This window comes from Andrena cerasifolii, chromosome 13, assembly GCF_050908995.1.
Source record: "Andrena cerasifolii isolate SP2316 chromosome 13, iyAndCera1_principal, whole genome shotgun sequence".
Lineage (NCBI taxonomy): Eukaryota > Metazoa > Arthropoda > Insecta > Hymenoptera > Andrenidae > Andrena > Andrena cerasifolii.
The window spans coordinates 6241670-6261428 of record NC_135130.1 but is presented as its reverse complement, the minus strand read 5'-3'; the positions used below and the strand labels follow the sequence as shown (position 1 = coordinate 6261428).

General features: G+C 34.8%; 1 protein-coding gene across 6 annotated transcripts in view; it reads left to right on the top strand.

Annotated features, from left to right (window-relative positions):
- The window catches only part of Pns (DENN domain containing pinstripe), a 42786-nt gene that overhangs the window by 10168 nt on the left and 12859 nt on the right, over positions 1-19759 (top strand). For all 6 annotated transcript variants that reach the window (XM_076825553.1, XM_076825550.1, XM_076825552.1 and 3 more), the window contains exons 2-4: positions 14862-14971; positions 17675-17895; positions 18682-18876. In XM_076825553.1, the coding sequence (XP_076681668.1) occupies positions 14862-14971; positions 17675-17895; positions 18682-18876 (526 nt within the window). The remainder of the gene's footprint in view (positions 1-14861; positions 14972-17674; positions 17896-18681; positions 18877-19759) is intronic.

The window sequence follows — 19759 nt, the reverse complement described above, 5'->3', positions numbered from 1 at the left end:
TTCAAATTATGTTGCGAGAACGGCAGTGGCGGAGCGCTTCTGTTCCATGAGTACCTACGTACCTTTGTTTGTCGAATTTTGAAGGGTATTGAGGATCGGGATACTCGAAAAAGCGGGCGTTCTTTTGAAAAGGGCGAGATAATGGGGAATGTGGATGCAGTTGTAACGAAGTATCAGGGTTTAACAATTTCTTCTTTAGTTGCTGTTCAATGACCTAACTTAATTAGTCAATTGAGAAATGGGGTGAAGTTGACGAACTCGAAGCTTGAAAAGGGGTGACCCTGAAACTGTGACACCGCTTGTAAAATTGCTCTAAACTGGAATCTCGTACTCGTGAAACTTGCGCGTCTAAAAATAACGTTTTACACTCTTGTGGCTATGCAACCCTTCTGTAGACTGATGAGGGTGCAGTACCTCGACAAAAGGGGCTGAAACGCGACACGCTAGCTTCGTAGCAATTAGAAATTTCGCTGGCACTATACCCTAGCAATATACCCTAACAATACTGGTAATTTAAAAATAATTGTCAAGTGGTTTTGAGTTGAGTTTAAAATTCTGAAATTTCGAGGTTTTAGAGATTTTAACTTCAAACAATTGAAAATTACAAAACTCTGAAGTTAAAAGATTCCCGAACCTCACTACTTAAATTTGCAAAATTTCTATTTAGAATATTCCTAAATAGAAATTTAGTATATTCCTAAATAGAAATTTAGAATATTTCTAAATAGAAATTTGGAATATTTCTAAATTGAAATTTAAAAAATTCCTAAACAGAAATTTAGAATATTTCTAAATTGAAATTTAGAAAATTCCCAAATAGAAATTTAAAAAATTCCCAACTAGAAATTTAAAAAATTCCCAAATAGAAATTTAGAATATTTCTAAATTGAAATTTAGAAAATTCCTAAATAGAAATTTAGAATATTTTTAAATAGAAATTTAGAATATTTTTACATAGAAATTTAGAATATTTTTAAATAGAAAATTAGAATATTTCTAAATTGAAATTTAGAATATTTCCAAATTGAAATTTAGAATATTCCCAAATTGAAATTTAGAATATTCCCAAATTGAAATTTAGAATATTCACAAATTGAAATTTAGAATATTCCCAAATTGAAATTTAGAATATTCCCAAATTGATATTTAGAATATTCCCAAATTGAAATTTAGAATATTCCCAAATTGAAATTTAGAAAATTCCGAAATAGAAATTTAGAAAATTCCGAAATAGAAACTTAGAAAATTCCGAAATAGAAACTTAGAATATTCCTAAATTGAAATTTAGAAAATTCCTAATAGAAACTTGCAATACCTCTGAATAGAAAATTAGAATATTCCTTTTCAGAAATCATCAAATTTGAAAGTAAACCAATACTATTAATTTTGATTTAATATCCACCTAGCAAATAAAATAATTATTACTAACAATTTAACGAGCTCACATCGAAATACCAAACAGAATTTCACAGCACACAGATACCACGTCAGCATAAAAATTCTAGGTCATTCTCTGCCTGTTTTTTTTTTGGATTTTTCGCATCTCCCATATTCGACAAACATTTGTTTCCGATTTGTTCGCGTTCGTACAAGTTTGCGCAAGGAAATGGGGCATGTTTCTAGGAAACTGGGGCAACTGGTGCTCTCGTTCGAAAAATATTTTTAGCAACGTTAAAGTTTGAAAAAAAAAAATATATATTCACGATACTGGTGTGCTCACTGAGAGCATGTAAATGCGGACAACGGGGGAGTAATTTAGGCTAACAAGCTAACGAAACTGAGTTTTAACGGGTTTATGATCGACTCTCTGTCGTACTAACTCGAGAGAGCAGCACACCCGCCGATGGAAACGCAACGCGTAGCAGAAATAATTATTCGCATACGAAAGTGATATACATATATCTTTTAGACTACACTGACGTCGAAAGGACACATTTAAAATTCAAATTTATTCCCACAGACATGAAATTTCAAATGCGTTTCCAGGAACCTGGAGCAAATTGAAATTCAATCTGAGAGAATGTAAAACAACGTATTACCATCATTATTAAACAATTCCATCGCTGAAAAGAAATTTTGAAATCCTGTCGACTAGAAAGAAATTTCAGACCGTTGGTGTATCAAAAGATTACAAAAAAAAAACAAAGTAAAATAAAGAATCATAATATAGCACAAAAAAACAACATCCAACTTTATTATTTTTTTAAATTATAAATTATTCTTTTTATTTTATTATATCGCTAGAAGTAGCTCAACAAATTCCAGCGATATAATAAAATAAAAAAAGCAAGCCTAATTATAAGCGTGCTAAATTATTAGAAAACTAATGAAGTTGAATGTTATTTTTGTTATTTCTGTGTACCAAATTCTGACCCCGAGAATTTCCTTTGAATTTATAATTAAAATCAATATTTCCGTTTGCAAGAGCAGAGGAATTGATAACGAGTAAGAAAATTGGCAAAGAATTCTATTTTCACGATGGCACTGATATGGAATTAATTTTTTTTTAAATCGAAAAATAAGCACGACCCCTAATCGTAATACAACCTTTTGTTTTTGTTTGACAATTTCGACTCAGACAGTCAGTGCCCCTGGCGTTCGTGGGAAAAACTCGTTACACGGTGTCCCATGCGTGCAACATACCCTCGAATCAATACTTTCCGCACTATAGGGGTAGATCTAACGTTTAATACTCGTTTTTCGTTACCCTCTTCGAGTGTAATCTTCCTTCCCGCCCGCCCTTTATCCTTGCCGATCTATCGTGCGCGTACTCTGTAACAGAAGCTCCTGTTCACGCTTATTAGTGAAACACTATACGCTAGTAACTACAAAGTAGCGACTATACAAGCCACCGTCTGGCATTATTGGGAATAAATACGTCAAACGTTTCGGGGTTTAAGTAAGCTTGCTTCTCTACACGGAATCTCTAAGTTTCTACGATTGTGTTTCATTAAGGGTGCATTACATTCTCGTGTAATCCCTTAAAAAATTGTTTTATTATTTTAGGATTTTTTTTAAAGAGAATTGAAACACATAGGGTAAAAAGTTTTTTGGTATTTATTTATACATATTTTGAGATTATTGAGAATAAATACGGCAAATGTTTCGGGGTTTAAGTAAGCTTGCTTTTCTACATGGAACCTCTAAGTTTCTACGATTGCATTTCATTAAGGGTGCATTACATTCTCGTGTAATCCCTTAAAAAATTGTTTTATTATTTTAGGATTTTTTTTAAAGAGAATTGAAACACATAGGGTAAAAAGTTTTTTGGTATTTATTTATACATATTTTGAGATTATTGGGAATAAATACAGCAAACGTTTCGGGGTTTAAGTAAGCTTGCTTCTCTACATGGAATCTCTAAGTTTCCACGATTGTATTTCATTAAGGGTGCATTACATTCTCGTGTAATCCCTTAAAAAATTGTTTTATTATTTTAGGATTTTTTTTAAAGAGAATTGAAACACATAGGGTAAACAGATTTTTGGTATTTATTTATACATATTTTGAGATTATTGGGAATAAATACAGCAAACGTTTCGGGGTTTAAGTAAGCTTGCTTCTCTACACGGAATCTCTAAGTTTCTACGATTGCATTTCATTAAGGGTGCATTACATTCTCGTGTAATCCCTTAAAAATTGTTTTATTATTTTAGGATTTTTTTTAAAGAGAATTGTAACACATAGGGTAAAAAGTTTTTTTTTGGTATTTATTTATACATATTTTGAGATTATTGAGAATAAATACGTCAAATGTTTCGGGGTTTAAGTAAGCTTGCTTCTCTACATGGAATCTCTAAGTTTCTACGACTGTATTTCATTAAGGGTGCATTACATTCTCGTGTAATCCCTTAAAAAATTGTTTTATCTTTTAGGATTTTTTTTAAAGAGAATTGTAACACATAGGGTAAAAAGTTTTTTGGTATTTATTTATACATATTTTGAGATTGTAAAAAAATGTTTTTGATGCTTTTTTTTCCAGATGTAGTTCTGAATGAATAGTTACAACTCTGATGGTGATAAAAACACGGCGTACATGGTATTCCAAGATAGGCTCGTCTGAGAGAAAAAATCGAAAGTTTTTATTACAGTATACAAGTATGGTTATCGTTGGAACTAACTTTACTGCAAAATAATGGAAATTCGATGATTGGTGCGTGTTTTAATTGACCAGTTTCGGGGCACTTTAATTGGGATGGGATAAAAATGCATCGCCCTGGTATTCAATTTAATTTCAGATTCGTTTGATGACTCACCATGAATGCAGGGGTCAGGACTTACTTATAAAAGTTAAATGGAGCAAATTTGTCTTTGGCTTTAATTTCTTTATCTCCCATTGTGGATGAAAAGATAAAGAATCTCTAAAGTTATACGAATTTAGAAAATTTGAATTGGGTTTAGTGTTACTCAACACTTGCTATGTCTACAGAGGTACTTAAACTATTTTAAAAATTATAGAAATTTAGTAAATTTGTCTGATGTATGAGCTTCTTAATGCACATCATGTCTGTCGGCATTTAAAATTCTAGAATAATGCGAATTTGTTTTCTAAGTGAAATTTAAGCTTCTCAAATTCGTGGGCGATTAAAAATGGGTGCAATGGGGATGTATTAGCCTTTAGAGGGCCGAGCTGGCCACTGTAGTGGCCATTTTGGTGGGATATATGCATAAATTTTAAGCAAATAAAATTTACAACTTCAATGAAAAAATCCCGGCCCTCTAGAGGTGGAGAGTTAATTGGGGTTAAATTCGAAGGTGAAAGCAAGAGCATCATTTCCAGTAATCTTTTTAACTCGGTGATGATTAAGTTATACGTCTTCATCCGTGGCTATTGTGCTAGAAACTCGAACGAAATTCCTTCACCTCTTTTTCCTCGATTATAAATAGTTTCCATGCAAGTAATATTCATATTTCTCTTTAACAATTCCAACTCGTTTTTCGAAATATTTTACGTCCGTAGTTTTCTATTTAGATCACACAACCGCCGCGTATTTTTAATTTCAAGTCAGTTTCACATCGAATCGCGATAATAAATGTTATATCTACAGTGTAGCGAACTTTCCCCGGAAACGATAAAGAAATTACTTAATATAGCTGCCTCAGCTTTGGTCAATAAGAATGTGCAAAAATTTTCTTTTAATTTTCTTAACGAATAGTATTCGTGGAAGCGAAAATAAAAATTTAAAATTAGAGTGGACTGAGTGTAGTTTTACGTCACTATATCTCGTGCAGCTGGCATTGTTACATAAATAATTTCATTTGTTTCGGTGGCTCTAAATGTAAGAAAGCAGGATTTTTAATTCCACGCTTTATCATATCGATAATAATCATCGAGAGTCGATGAAAATTAAATAAACAAACGAATATATATATTTTTTTGTTCACCGAGATGAACATTTAATTCCTGCGAAAATGGAGCCTGACAAAGTGAATTTGCAACGCTGCATTCTTTTCTTGTTTCACCGACGAAAATTTGCTGCAGAAGGAACTAGAATTATTGATTAAGGATTCAGAATTGTTATTTTTTATACGAGCACATATCCTCTGAGTATTTAATGGGGAGTCCTACCTCACCAAATTTCGAAACCAAACGAAACAGTCATATTATAATCATGATATACTATAAAATAAAAAATCCTGCTTTACTTATCTTTGAAATATAACTAAAGTTACTTGTGCACCGACTTCTTAACACTTGCACAGCAGCTGTCCTATAGCGTGATTTCACGATTTCCACGTTACCTCGCGTGAGCTTAATAATTGAATATTATTTGATATTTATTATTCACAAAACACCACCATTCAAAGATTTTCTGTTTTGATAATTTTTAAAATTATCTGTCACCAAATCGGCTATAAAAATTTACCCTGCAAAAGGATAACTTCTGTTTTACTTACAATTAGGCCAAGTTATACAAAAAGCTATCAACCCTCAAAATGACACGAAATTAGTTAAACACAGTACAGATCCCAAAATTTGTGATGTTTATTTTGCAAAACATTACAAACTATACGATTGAAACTACAAAGCCATAATTCCATTTTAGGTTGAGAAACAAAAATTACAGAGTATTTAAAGCAAAATTAATTATACTCATCGCTGTTAAAGTAACCCCTTAAAGATATTGCAAGACACTAACAAGAAATAACATATACCCTATAGAAATAAAGCTACTTTCCTTTAACAATTAAAATCTGCTACCTACTTAATTTTTCTCAATTTCAGATCGTTGAGAGTTTGTAGCTTTTAAGGGTTTATACAGAAACCGACTTTTGAAAAAGCCGGTGTTCGAATTTTCACAAAAAATATATATAACTAAAATAGTAAATAAATATTTGTACTTATTTTAAAAATATTCACTTTCCTTAATATTACAAAAATATACTGTATCTACACAAAACCAAATAAATAAATAAAAATTAAATTAACTAAAATCCGAACAATTTTCTAGTTCATTTAATATATATGAATCTACAAAAATATAACACAATAAAATAGACTGCATACAAAACCAAATGAAAATAAAAAAAAACTAAAATCCGCACAAAATATAAATTTTTTACAGTGCAAAATATGAAAATATGAACTCATGAATACAGTTTTACAGTAATGAGTAAACTGTTACATACATACTACAATATGCTTGCGTCCGAGGCGAGTTTCAAATCAAAATGTTTCTAATCAAATAATTAATTCGTTTCTGCATATTAATAGTTCTAATATATAAACCCAATTTTTTTAAAATTTAAAACCCGGTTTTCGAATTTTACAAATTCACAAATAAAACCCGTTTTTTAAACCCTGTTTTTAAAAATTGACAAACCCTAGTAGCCTTCTGCATAACTTGGCAGAATTATTCTATTTCGATGATTTTCTAAAATCAGTGAATAATCGGGAAATTTGATAAAGATGCGACAGTAAGTTTGCCTGGCGCGATATCTTTGAGTCGATTGATTGCACTGCAGCTACCATGGGTAGTACGAGCCTGGCCGATGATTAGGTAACTGTTAGTTAACTGTTACATTTCGTGAGCGTTTAAGGGCACCGGTAGCACCGATCGTTTAACCGAGAAATCGCCATACAATTTTCTCCGGCCACTTAAGCCCGCTGACGACAGAAGTGCATAATGTGCAGGAGTGCATAGGAGGCGCGCGTAGGTGATTTCTCCTGCAGCTGAGGCTTTATTAACGGCGATCTAAGCGATGCTGCAATAACGTAACACCTCTTCAGCGTCTTCAGAGGTGCTCTTACGCTTTGGGGAAGCAGGGGTTTAAAAGTCCCTCGCTGCGAGTGGGGTGCAGCTCCATTTTTGGCAGTTTTTGAGTTATCGCGTTTAATATACGTAAAAAAAAAATTCTGCATCGTTTGAACAAATCCGATAACAGGTGAGCGATTTATTGCAAATTTTGAGTCTGTATTCATCACTGCTTTGCGCAGTACGAATGCTCCAGATTTGAAAATTTTAAAATAGAAATACAAACTTTTCAATTTTATAACAACTAGGTACTTATTGTGTGGAAATATATATTTTTCTATTATGGTTATAAACAGTTTTTTCTAATTTATTTTAGATTGGTAAAGATGGAGCTGCACCCCTCTTGATGCAGGGTCCTCTTTTAAGTTTTAACTTAACGTCAGATTTTTTTCGCGATGAATATGGTGAAAAGAAAGCCCTGCTTTTGTGGGTATTCGATTATTAAACTGTAAGTGGAGTTATTCATGTTCTTCTTAGGAAAATAATATTGATTTATAATTAGGGGGTAGTACTTTGGAGGTCTTCCTGTTTCAAGTATGGAATTCTTAAATGACTGAAGGTATTTTTATAATTAAGTGCGAGTAACTTAATTTGCAAAGGATATTTGAAAGCAAATTTGGAATATTTCTGTTTGCAATGAAGCAGACTGCTAGTAACTTTGGTTTAAATTTATATTCTTATTATGTTAACCTTTAGTACAATAGGAATTATTTTAAAAATTGTATTTTTGTGTTAATTTAAATTTCTAGTTAACTATTGTATTATTTTTAATTTTTGTTTCTCTAAGATTTTTAATATTTTATTTATTTCTTTCAGATAAGTTTAAGTTTACTGATTGTTTTTGTTATTATTTTATAGCGAGGTTCGGGTGTAATACATGTAATTTCGAGTTATTATTTAATATTTTATGCATAACATTTCCTCAATTTATAACTAAATCCTATCTCATTCCATTTTTCTAATCTTTATAATCCATTTCTTTAAATGAAAATCTCTCTAAGCTTCTTCTCAAAAGAAATTATATTTCCAATTATAAATCTGCATATTGAACGAAACTATGAAACAAGAAAATTACAAAAACCCAACGCAGTTACATCCGCAAATGAAATATTAAAGTCCCATATGAAAAATTGTATTAAACCGTTCTGATGATCACCTACTTGACCATTTTGTGCCTGTAAAAATATTACGCGATGAAAAATATCCACGCGATTTTTATCCCCTATGCATACTCGGAGTTGATGCTGAACATTTCTCTGGCCAGTAATATTTTCATTAACGAGCGCGTAGAAATGTACGTGGGAAGGGAAAGAAATTGAGGGCTTAATTGAAGCTATACGACGCAGTGCTCGACGATTCCCAAATTGCACGGTCCATTGGATTATCGTCGTTCCTTCGTTCGTGGAATTTCCAAGCGGAGATTAAACCGTAGAGCAGTTGATAGTGGCAATTAGAGTCATCGGGCGAACTTAATCTTCCGTTGCTTCCTCGAATCGAATGCAGTAAATATGACTGGCTGATTACTTTGGATCGAGCAAACATTGCCACCCCATTACAGTACTTTCGAGCTCGAAATTATTCGGGCAATTAAAGGTAAATTCGAAGGGGAGGAGGGACCATGACTCGCCACCATTAAACGGTAATAATTATTCTAGATAAGGCAATTACGAAGCTGAAGAATTTTATAAACTCAGATATTTTATTCTGTGGGTATTTAATTTTCATTTTATTTTACGTTTTTAGGTTTTTAAGTACAGTTGGAAAATTTGGAATTTTCTCGAAAATTGGACGCGAAATTGAGGTACTGGAAACTGTGAAGCTACTTAAATTTGTATTTTTATTTAATGTATTTATATAAAAAAAAAATTACATGGCAATATCAATAGGAGAAGCTGCCTGCTTATTTTAAAATTAATTAAGACTCCATTTAATTACGAGGGTTCTTCAAGGTAGTACTTCAGATATTTGCTTCAGGTTGAAGCAGCTAAATCCATTTTGCCCGCCCATCGTGTACGGTAAAGTAATAAACGAAGTGATTTCAGAGTCAGAGATTAAAGAAAGTTTTAACGATGCTTAAAAAATTAGCCAAGAAAAAGTCGAAATACAGGAGCAACTCGCCCCATATACTTTTTGAACTTAAACAGTGGGTCGAAAAGGGAAGCTTCCCAGGAAAGTGTAGCGTCCACTCTCCTCCGGTGTGTTAGGCGAGACAAACCCGATGCAAACATTCCGTGCGAGTGGAAAACTTGACATGCAATTTACTCGTCTCACTTCTGTAATTTCGCTGGCGCGTTGAGTGCCCCACGCCTTTTCTCTGAACACCCCTTACCCCTTTGTCTTTTCTGTGTCGCGGAGGAACCAGTGGACGCTGGGAAATATTTATTACCCTCCATTTTATTCCACCTTTGTTTCACTTACAGCTAGGGCTGTAACGAATATTCGAATGATTCGGAGTATTCGAATAATTCGGAGTATTCGAATAATTCGGAGTATTCGAATAATACGGAGTATTCGAATAATTCGGAGTATTCGAATAATTCGGAGTATTCGAATAATTCGGAGTATTCGAATAATTCGGAGTATTCGAATAATTCGGAGTATTCGAATAATTCGGAGAATTCGAAATAGTTCGGAGTATTCGAATATTCGAAGAAATTAGGAGTATTCGAAATTATTTGAATTATTTGTATTTGAAATTAGGAGTAGGTATTCGATATTATTCGAATTATTCGTATTTGAAATTAGAAGTATTCGAAATTATTCGAATTATTCGTACTTAAAATTAGGAGTAATCGAAATTATTCGAATCATTCGTATTCGAATTTATTCGAATTATTCGAATTCGAAATTATTCGCATTCGAAATTATTCGCATTCGAAATTATTTGAAATTATATGAAATAATTTGAATTATTTGAAATTATACGAAATAATTTGAATTATTTGAAATTATACGAAATAATTTGAAGTATTTGAAATTATACGAAATAATTTGAATTATTTGAAATTATACGAAATAATTTGAATTATTTGAAATTATAGGAAATAATTTGAATTATTTGAAATTGTACGAAATAATTTGAATCATTTGAAATTATACGAAATAATTTGAATTATTTGAAATTATACGAAATAATGTGAATTATTTGAAATTATACGAAATAATTTGAATTATTTGAAATTATACGAAATTATTCCAAAATGGAATATTTACAGCTCTACTTACAGCGTTTGGAATAAGAATTGCATGCCATTACAATTAATTAATACTGATTAACATTGCCTCAACTGCAGCCCGGACCCATTCTAAATCCACTACCAATAACCAGCAGCAAATTCTATAGCCGACGGTCCCTGGGTCGATATTTTTAAACGATTGCACAATGGAAGGGCCCCAGGTCGCTCGTCGAGGACCTTCGCCCAGGACAATCGGTTGAAATTGCGGTCACAGAAAGCAGGGAAATCCCCTAGGACGAGAACGATCGAGGTGGAGAAAAGGAGAGGAGGCAGGCGAAATCCTCGGTCACGTAACTTCCCCACGGTTGATCCAGCCTAACGGAAATAAAGGTTTTTACGGCGTTGCATCCACGGCGATAACTGTCACTGGCGGTGCAGCAGCCACCCCCTCGGTAATTTCGGCAGGGAAGGATGCCAAGAGCGTTTGAACGAACGTGCAATATTTCGTCGGGGTGAGCAAGATGCCACGATAAGACGCATTTCTGCTGAAAAAAGCTGTCTGGACGGGAAGAATTATGCAAATGTCGCGCCTTCCTCCTGGTTGGAAATGGCGTCGATAGGAGGGGGTTGGTACAACGAATTTTCGGGGCGAACTCAGACCTGATTGAACTTCTAAGTGGGTGTTTTAGCGAATCTCTTTTTTTTTGTTATTATTAATACCACCAAATGGGGCAACTTTGACCATAGAACTAGATTTTAAAACAACTTTCTGTAGCGTCTATTGTAGAACAGGGGTTATTCTCAGACAAAGTTCCTTGGATAGGTTTAATTGCCTACTTGAAGATGCAGTTTCTCTGAGAATAATATCTTTTATACAATAGATGCTAGAGGATCTCCTTTTAAAATCTGGTTTTCTGACCAAAGTTACTCCAGTGGTCAAAGTTCCATTTATCAACGAAATTCTTATAATTCTATTAATTTATATCTGAGTATTTGTAAAATTCAAGTGGAAGTCACTATTCAGTATTCTATATCTCGAATTTTCTTTATTACAACCCAAGTGTGATTCATAAGTATAATTATTTCGTAATTAATTGTACCTTGAAGTATGCGATACGTAGAGAAATATAATAGGTCGCGTCGTTAGAACTATCTCTCGCCGTTCGCGGCGCAGAAATTACACGCCTCCGTCTGATTAATATGAAGTGGAGAGAATGATGTCAAGCAGAGATTCATATTATAAGCGCAGGTGTTTTTAAAAAGGGTGGAAAAAACGATTGAAAAAGCGACAAGGAACAGCAAGAACCACTTTAAATCTAGGTGACTACTTTCTGCAACCTCTAGAAGTCACTTGGACCATGGAGCACTCGCGCTCTTCAACTCTTTCATTTTTTCCCCTTCTATTTTCTTAACCTCTTCAAATTTTACAAGAGGACGATCTCTCGGCGCGAAAATTTCTTTGATAAGGAGGCCTCGCCAAATTCGCTTTCCTGTTACAATAACAAAGTGCTTTCCACTTCTATTTTATTGATAAAAGGAATTAAACGGAAGCTTTTACTTTTAATGGTGCTTAGAAAAATATTAATAACACGTTCGTAATATTTTGTTGTGTTAATAATCCAATAATGTATTAAGGGATTAAATTATTATATTATAGATATTATTTTCTCAATTCTAAATGGGTAGCGATGGAAGTTCATAGGGAAGGAGGGCAAGGTTGTCATTTGGGATAATAGAACGACATCTGGATATCAGAGCGTTTGATTAGCAAAAGCTTCGAATAACGAAGCTTTCGAGTAGCGGAGCATTCGAGTAGCTAAGCGTTCGAGTGGTAAAGCTTTCCGAAAACAAACCGTTCGAGTAGCGGAGCATGGGCCTAGCAAAATTTTCGAGTAGCAAAGCTTTCGAGTAGCAAAGCTTTCGAGTAGCAAAGCTTTCGACTAGCAAAGCTTTCGAGTAGCAAAGCTTTCGAGTAGCAAAGCTTTCGAGTAGCAAAGCTTTCGAGTAGTGGAGCGTTCAAGTAGCAAAGCTTTCGAGTAGCAAAGCTTTCGAGTAGCAAAGCTTTCGAGTAGCAAAGCTTCCGAGTAGCAAAGTTTTCGAGTAGCAAAGCTTTCGAGTAGCAAAGCTTTCGAGTAGCAAAGCTTTCGAGTAGCAAAGCTTTCGAGTAGCGGAGCGTTTGAAGCAAAGCTTTCGAGTAGCGGAGCGTTCGAATAGCAAAGCTTCCGAGTAGCGGAGCGTTGGAGTAGCAAAGCTTTCGAGTAGCAAAGCTTTCGAGTAGCAAAGCTTCCGAGTAGCGGAGCGTTTAAAGCAAAGCTTTCGAGTAGCAAAGCTTTCGAGTAGCAAAGCTTTCGAGTAGCAAAGCTTTCGAGTTGCAAAGCTTTCGAGTAGCGGAGCGTTCTAGTTGCAAAGCTTTCGAGTAGCAAAGCTTTCGAGTAGCAAAGCTTTCGAGTAGCAAAGCTTTCGAGTAGCAAAGCTTTCGAGTTGCAAAGCTTTCGAGTAGCGGAGCGTTCGAGTAGCAAAGCTTTCGAGTAGCAAAGCTTTCGAGTAGTGGAGCTTTCGAGTAGCAAAGCTTTCGAGTAGCAAAGCTTTCGAGTAGCAAAGCTTTCGAGTAGCATAGCTTTCGAGTAGCAAAGCTCTCGAGTAGCAAAGCTTTCGAGTAGCAAAGCTCTCGAGTAGCAAAGCTCTCGAGTAGCAAAGCTCTCGAGGAGCAAAGCTCTCGAGTAGCACAGCTTTCGAGTAGCGGAGCGATTTATTACCGAAGCGTTCGAGTAGTAAAGCTTTCCAGCAGCAAATCGTTGAAATAACAAAGCTTTCCAGTACCAAAACGTCCGAATGCCACAGCACTCGGGTAACGGAGAATTCAAATAGTAGTCCATCCAGATAACAACCCGTCCATGTGCGTACATAGGCCATTCGGATGGGAAAGCGATCACATGGCATCGGATTCGTATAACAGAGTGTCCACGATAATCAAATTCCCAGTCGACGAGGAGCCCCCGCATCGTATACATTTCACCGTCTCCTTGGGTGGCTGTTCGATCATGAACGATTAACCCCGGCACAAGGGTGCTCTTGTGTTCATCGTGCACGATGCAGCTGGAACGTCGCCAACACTTCAACAGTCTCATTCAGGTCGTGCTGCTCCGGGATATGTACCACGTTCAATAACAAGTTGCCGACGTTGCCCGTGGAGAGAGATTCTAATTTTTCCCAGGAAAGGAACGGAAGCTCCTCCCCTCCTCCTCTCTGCCAGGAGCTGCTGGTTCCGCGATGCACTTAGACCGCCCTGCGCCGAGAACAATGTGCAAACTGTTATGAATACTTGCGGGCCTGCTGGAACAGGCTCCTTTTCAAACTTGCCATTTTTCTTTGTCTCCTTTTTTTCTCACCAGCTACTATTCGCGCGCGTTCCACTCTTCCCGTGGTACACATCTCGCCGACTTCACTTTCCACAAGCCACTCGTCGACGCAATTAGGTCAATGAAAGCAGAAATGTTTTTTCCAACTTTAATAGAAGAAATTCAGTTACCGATTTCATTGGATCTTGTACAGATTGGGGCAATTATATAAACGTAGGGTTTATCGGGGGTAAGAGGAATATTTTTTCCCTTAAAGTTTATTTACTCGTTTATTTATTTACGGCCCCACGAAGTTTTGCCTTTTCCTCCCTTTTCAACGGAGTCCATGTTTAAAGAGACTGTGCTTCTCCAGCTCCCCCCACGAATCGCTTAGAATTTCTATTTTCTTCAATGTCGAGATAAGACACGAAGCCGTGCTCAAGTGGCAGATCTTAGCACGGAACGTCTGTGGAAGTATTCGGCAAAAAGGTCACGGTCTACACTTATCGTTAACAAGCATCGCTGCTCATCGTTAGCGATTCTAATTGCCACGCTGCACGTTGATACCAGTGCAAGTAGGATCGGAATTACTCCTCTCCCTGTGCAGGGTATTTTATCGTCTCAATCCACCCGCAATGGGGACTGTAAACTAATCACATGGACTTGAAGCTTTTGTAGAGATAGGACATTCTGCATCAGACTTCTAACACTGTTTGAGTTGATGACGTCTAGTTGATAATCTGTCTGGCAGGTCCAAAGACTGCTACCTATCAGTCTGTGATTTTCACATTGGGTAGCGATTATTTATTAAACGCAGGCAAATGCGTTCTACTGTTATGATAAACAAGAACTCAGAGAAAATTCGGTTTCAATGCTTCCCTAGCGTTATTGAGGGATAATGCGTGTAGCCAGTATTAGTTGACGAATTAACTTACCCCAATTCGTGCTACGGAGGACCAATCTAATTGTGGCGAAGCAGAGCCGAAGTTAAACATGGAAGGAGTTGCGGATTAAATGGCACATCACTTGTTTCACTCGCGAGAGCTTGCACGCAACTCGAGTTTAACCAAATATTGTGCTTTCTGTTTCAGGCGACTCCTTGCAGTGCACGCCTCTGGACCGCGCGTACAAGAGCAAAGTGCTGGGACATTATCCAGACTCTGTACCATGGAACCCCTTCGACGAGCATGCTGTTTGCATGGTATGTCAGCGAGTAGATTTTAATATCAGGCTGAGAGAAGTTAAATGTTAAAACTCAAGAGTTCAAATTCATTTTGCTTCTAACGCAATCCATCTAAACGATCTGTACAAATTTGAGGAGTTAACAATCATGATAAGAAATAAAACAAAAATCGATATTCAAGTCACGTGAAGTTAAAAATTCTTTACTTTAAAGCAACTTTTTTGTGACGTTTTACCCTTTTTTTTATCTTGCGAGGTTCGCGTTATTTCTGCCAATTCTAAATATTCGTTAAGCTAATCGTTTTCTGTAAAAATGCTGGTAGTATTTTTGCAAACGAAAATCCTTACGGAATATCGTATAAAAATTAGGAGTTGCATTAAGATGCATTTGCGCTTGACGGCCGCGCGCAGTCACATGGGGACATGGGGAGTTACACGGAGCATTTACAGCCATTTTATTTTCCTCCATACCTTCCCTTCGTATGCGAACCACTGTCACTAGTAGTCCCTTCCATTTACGAGGAACTCTCGTTCGCACATTTGCTTCCCATCCTCGCAAAACAAATGCTCAACAATTGAGGAGCTTGCTGCAAGAGGGGTGCAGCTTCACTTTTAACAGTTTTTGACTTATGGCGTGTAGTATATTTATGTACAAAAAATTCTACAGAGTTTGGTGCACGTTCGATGCAAATCCGATGACAAATGAGCGATTTATTGCAAATAAATAAAAATTAAAATATTACTATTCATATTAATAAAGAAATATTAATATTAGCAAAGAAATGTTAATATTAGCAAAGAAATGTTAATATTAGCAAAGAAATATTAATATTAATAAAGAAATTTTTATATTAATAAAGAAATATTAATATTAGCAAAGAAATATTAATATTAGCAAAGAAATGTTAATATTAGCAAAGAAATGTTAATATTACCAAAGAAATGTTAATATTAGCAAATAAATATTAATATTAATAAAGAAATATTTATATTAATAAAGAAATATTAATATTAGCAAAGAAATGTTAATATTAATAAAGAAATATTAATATTAGCAAATAAATATTAATATTAATAAAGAAATATTTATATTAATAAAGAAATATTAATATTAGCAAAGAAATATTAATATTAATTAGCAAAGAAATATTAATATTAATAAAGAAATATTTATATTAATAAAGAAATATTAATATTAATAAAGAAATATTAATATTAATAAAGAAATATTAATATTAGCAAAGAAATGTTAATATTAGCAAAGAAATATTAATATTAATAAAGAAATATTAATATTAATAAAGAAATGTTAATATTAGCAAAGAAATATTAATATTAGCAAAGAAATGTTAATATTAGCAAAGAAATGTTAATATTAGCAAAGAAATATTAATATTAGCAAAGAAATGTTAATATTACCAAAGAAATGTTAATATTAGCAAATAAATATTAATATTAATAAAGAAATATTTATATTAATAAAGAAATATTAATATTAGCAAAGAAATGTTAATATTAATAAAGAAATATTAATATTAGCAAATAAATATTAATATTAATAAAGAAATATTTATATTAATAAAGAAATATTAATATTAGCAAAGAAATATTAATATTAATTAGCAAAGAAATATTAATATTAATAAAGAAATATTTATATTAATAAAGAAATATTAATATTAATAAAGAAATATTAATATTAATAAAGAAATATTAATATTAGCAAAGAAATGTTAATATTAGCAAAGAAATATTAATATTAATAAAGAAATATTAATATTAATAAAGAAATGTTAATATTAGCAAAGAAATATTAATATTAGCAAAGAAATGTTAATATTAGCAAAGAAATGTTAATATTAGCAAAGAAATATTAATATTAATAAAGAAATATTAATATTAATAAAGAAATATTTATATTAATAAAGAAATATTAATATTAGCAAAGAAATATTAATATGAATAAATATTAATTAATATTATTATAATAATTATTAATATTATTATTATAATAAATATTAATATTATTAAAGAAATATTAATAGTAATATTTTTGTAATAGACTATTTTATCGCCAAAAATAGTAATTAAAACTTATCAATTCAAAAACTACTAGGTACATATTTTTCAATGAGTGTTCTCGTTTCAATATTAAGTCAAAGCAATAATTTTATAAACAGTCTCTCCCAACTTACTCAAAGTTGGTAAAGATGGAGCTGCATCCCTCTTGCCGGTAGGTCCTCAATTGCCCCAACATCCTCACGATGCCTTCTGCATTCTCCAAAAAATGACACCTAAGAATAGCAAAAAAAAAAAAAAAGAAAACACTCAATTTAAAGAAAGTTATACTTCTGCAATAATTGAACTCAGAAGTTACAATCCACACAAATTTGAATTCTGCTGAACAACAAATTCTCTTCCCCATTCTTTGAAAATCCGCGTTGACCTACTACAGCGGTACAGATGCCTACTGTCGCAGGTAGGCAACCACTTATGAGCAGCACTGTCTGTTATTTCTACAATATAACTCGGTCACTTGGAAGTCCCCGGCCCTAGACCAGTGCAAGACGTTTCGCAGGTCATAAGTGGGCTGCCACGCGAGTCGATAGGTGCATAATGGACCCGGGGTGTATACAGGGGCGTCCTAGTTGCAGATGAAAAAGAGGAGGCCAGATATGAAAGGGCGTGGACAACGTCTCTCATTTGGTATTCAATCTTTCAGCTCTGCCTGCCGAGCGGCCTCAGATTCCGGACTCAGAAGCACTCGGTGGAGCCCACGTTCCACTCGTTCGTGCTCACCAAGGAGGACGGGCACAGAACGTACGGGTTCAGCCTCGTCTTCTACGAGGAGTGCAGGAATCGCAAGATATGCGCGGCTATGCAAACCCTGCAGGCGATGCATATCACGGAACTGAGCAGCGGTCAAAACGGTACACCGCCAACGTGAGTCCCCTTTACATTGTTCACTGTCTACAATAGTCTACATCCATCGATGGCATATGTATGCCAAGCAACAGCGAGAATTCTGAGACTAAACAAGAGATGATGGCGAACAGAAGCTTTTGGCTGCCACTTAACAAGAAAACCGGGAATCCACCTAGAAGCTAAGTTGTGCTATGCGATGCTATGCCATGTCTACGTTTTAAAAACATTACCTTCAATATAGTCTTATAGAACCGTTTCCACCGAAAGCTAAGCTAAAACAGCATATCATAACTTACCTTAGCTTCCCAGGGGATTCCCGGCTTAATGCTTCGATACTAGATCGTCGAAACCCCGAAACTAGTCATTGTGCGCTAAAGAGAAGGGATTTGGGCATGCGCACTGGAGATCTCACTGTTCTTTGGTATTCCTATGTACATAAGGTTGCAGTAGCGCATTCTGGGGGAGCAAGGGACCCTGGTACCCCCCAAAGGAAAAGGAAAAAGTTGATTAATGTCACCACAACTGAAGTAATTCAAGAGCTTTGTGAAAAGAAAAGAGACCTGAATTTTCTGCTTTAAATAAATTTGTTAAAATATTGCAAACAATCTTGGGGCAATCTCTCCTCCCGAAAGTAAATCCCGAGTGCGCCACTGTACAGTTGGTCTTGCCAATGTCCATGTGGTTTTTACTGAGAATTATCTTTTTAACAAATGATGAAAGTTTGCGGTGGTTACGGTGTGTCTTTTATGAGATAAGTTCGGGGTAAGGTAGGGATGAGGAGTTTAATAGAAAGTGCATTTTCAGGGTAAGGAAAGGACAGGACGGACATAACACGCGATCGTTGCCACGGCATTTCAAGCTATCAGCGCACTCACCAGGTGCTGCGTTAGGCTACTACGACTCTACCAAAGACAAGTTGCTGGTGACTAAATCGATATCGTTGCTGTGCCAGCAGCCTTACCTCCACGCCGCGAAAACGTTCCTCACTAATCTCTACAAGTAAGGCTCTAGATTCTCATCTCAACGACGCGCCGCCGTAGTTTGGGGAGAGGCGCGTCAGGGAAGGTGCAACTTTTTAGCTCGGGGCAAGCAGAGAACTTGACAATGAACTTGTTGGCGCGGCTTTGCAAGGATTTCTAATTACGAAATTCAGGAATTGAAGACTTCTTACCTTTAAAGTCTGCTATCTCTTCTATTGTGTTTCTTCTAAAGGAGAATGCAGCTGCCCTTAAAGTTCTTCAAGTTCGCTGATTTGCTTTAGTAGTTTGTCTTGAATAGGCAACATGAATCATTACTGAATTGAACCCTTAACTGGTATCCTGGGGTCGCTCACGACTCCCAGCACCGCAAAGTTTGCTGCAAAATTTTTGGTTGTTTAAATTTGTAAACTAAATTTCTAATATTATAATAGTTCAACTTTCTACGTTTCTATTACTTTATACATTACCTAAGAACAAAATATTCATGGAGGTCGAATGAAAAAATTGAAATTCGTCAAACAGTCTGAAGTTAAAGTAACTTGTATTTGATCCGTTATTTAAATAATTTTTTATTCAGTTAATGTCCAACTCTGCTTAAGGACGAACTTCGGTAACATTAAAAATAAGCGAAAATCTTTGAAAATAGGAGGACTTAATTTTTCTGCAATAGTAAAACCCCCCGCAAAATTTTAGAAAAATTGATTCGGTAGTTTTCAAATTATTTAACATTATGGGGAAACGCAATATTGAGAAATGTAACTACAAAATTAAGAGTGAAATAATAGGCCAAAGTTTTTGAAATCTTTTGTACAGAAATAGCGAGCACCGAACTAAATTGTCAGAAGAATTCCGGATACTTGATTGATGTCTTGGAAATTGATTAACTTTTGGTTAAGATTGTC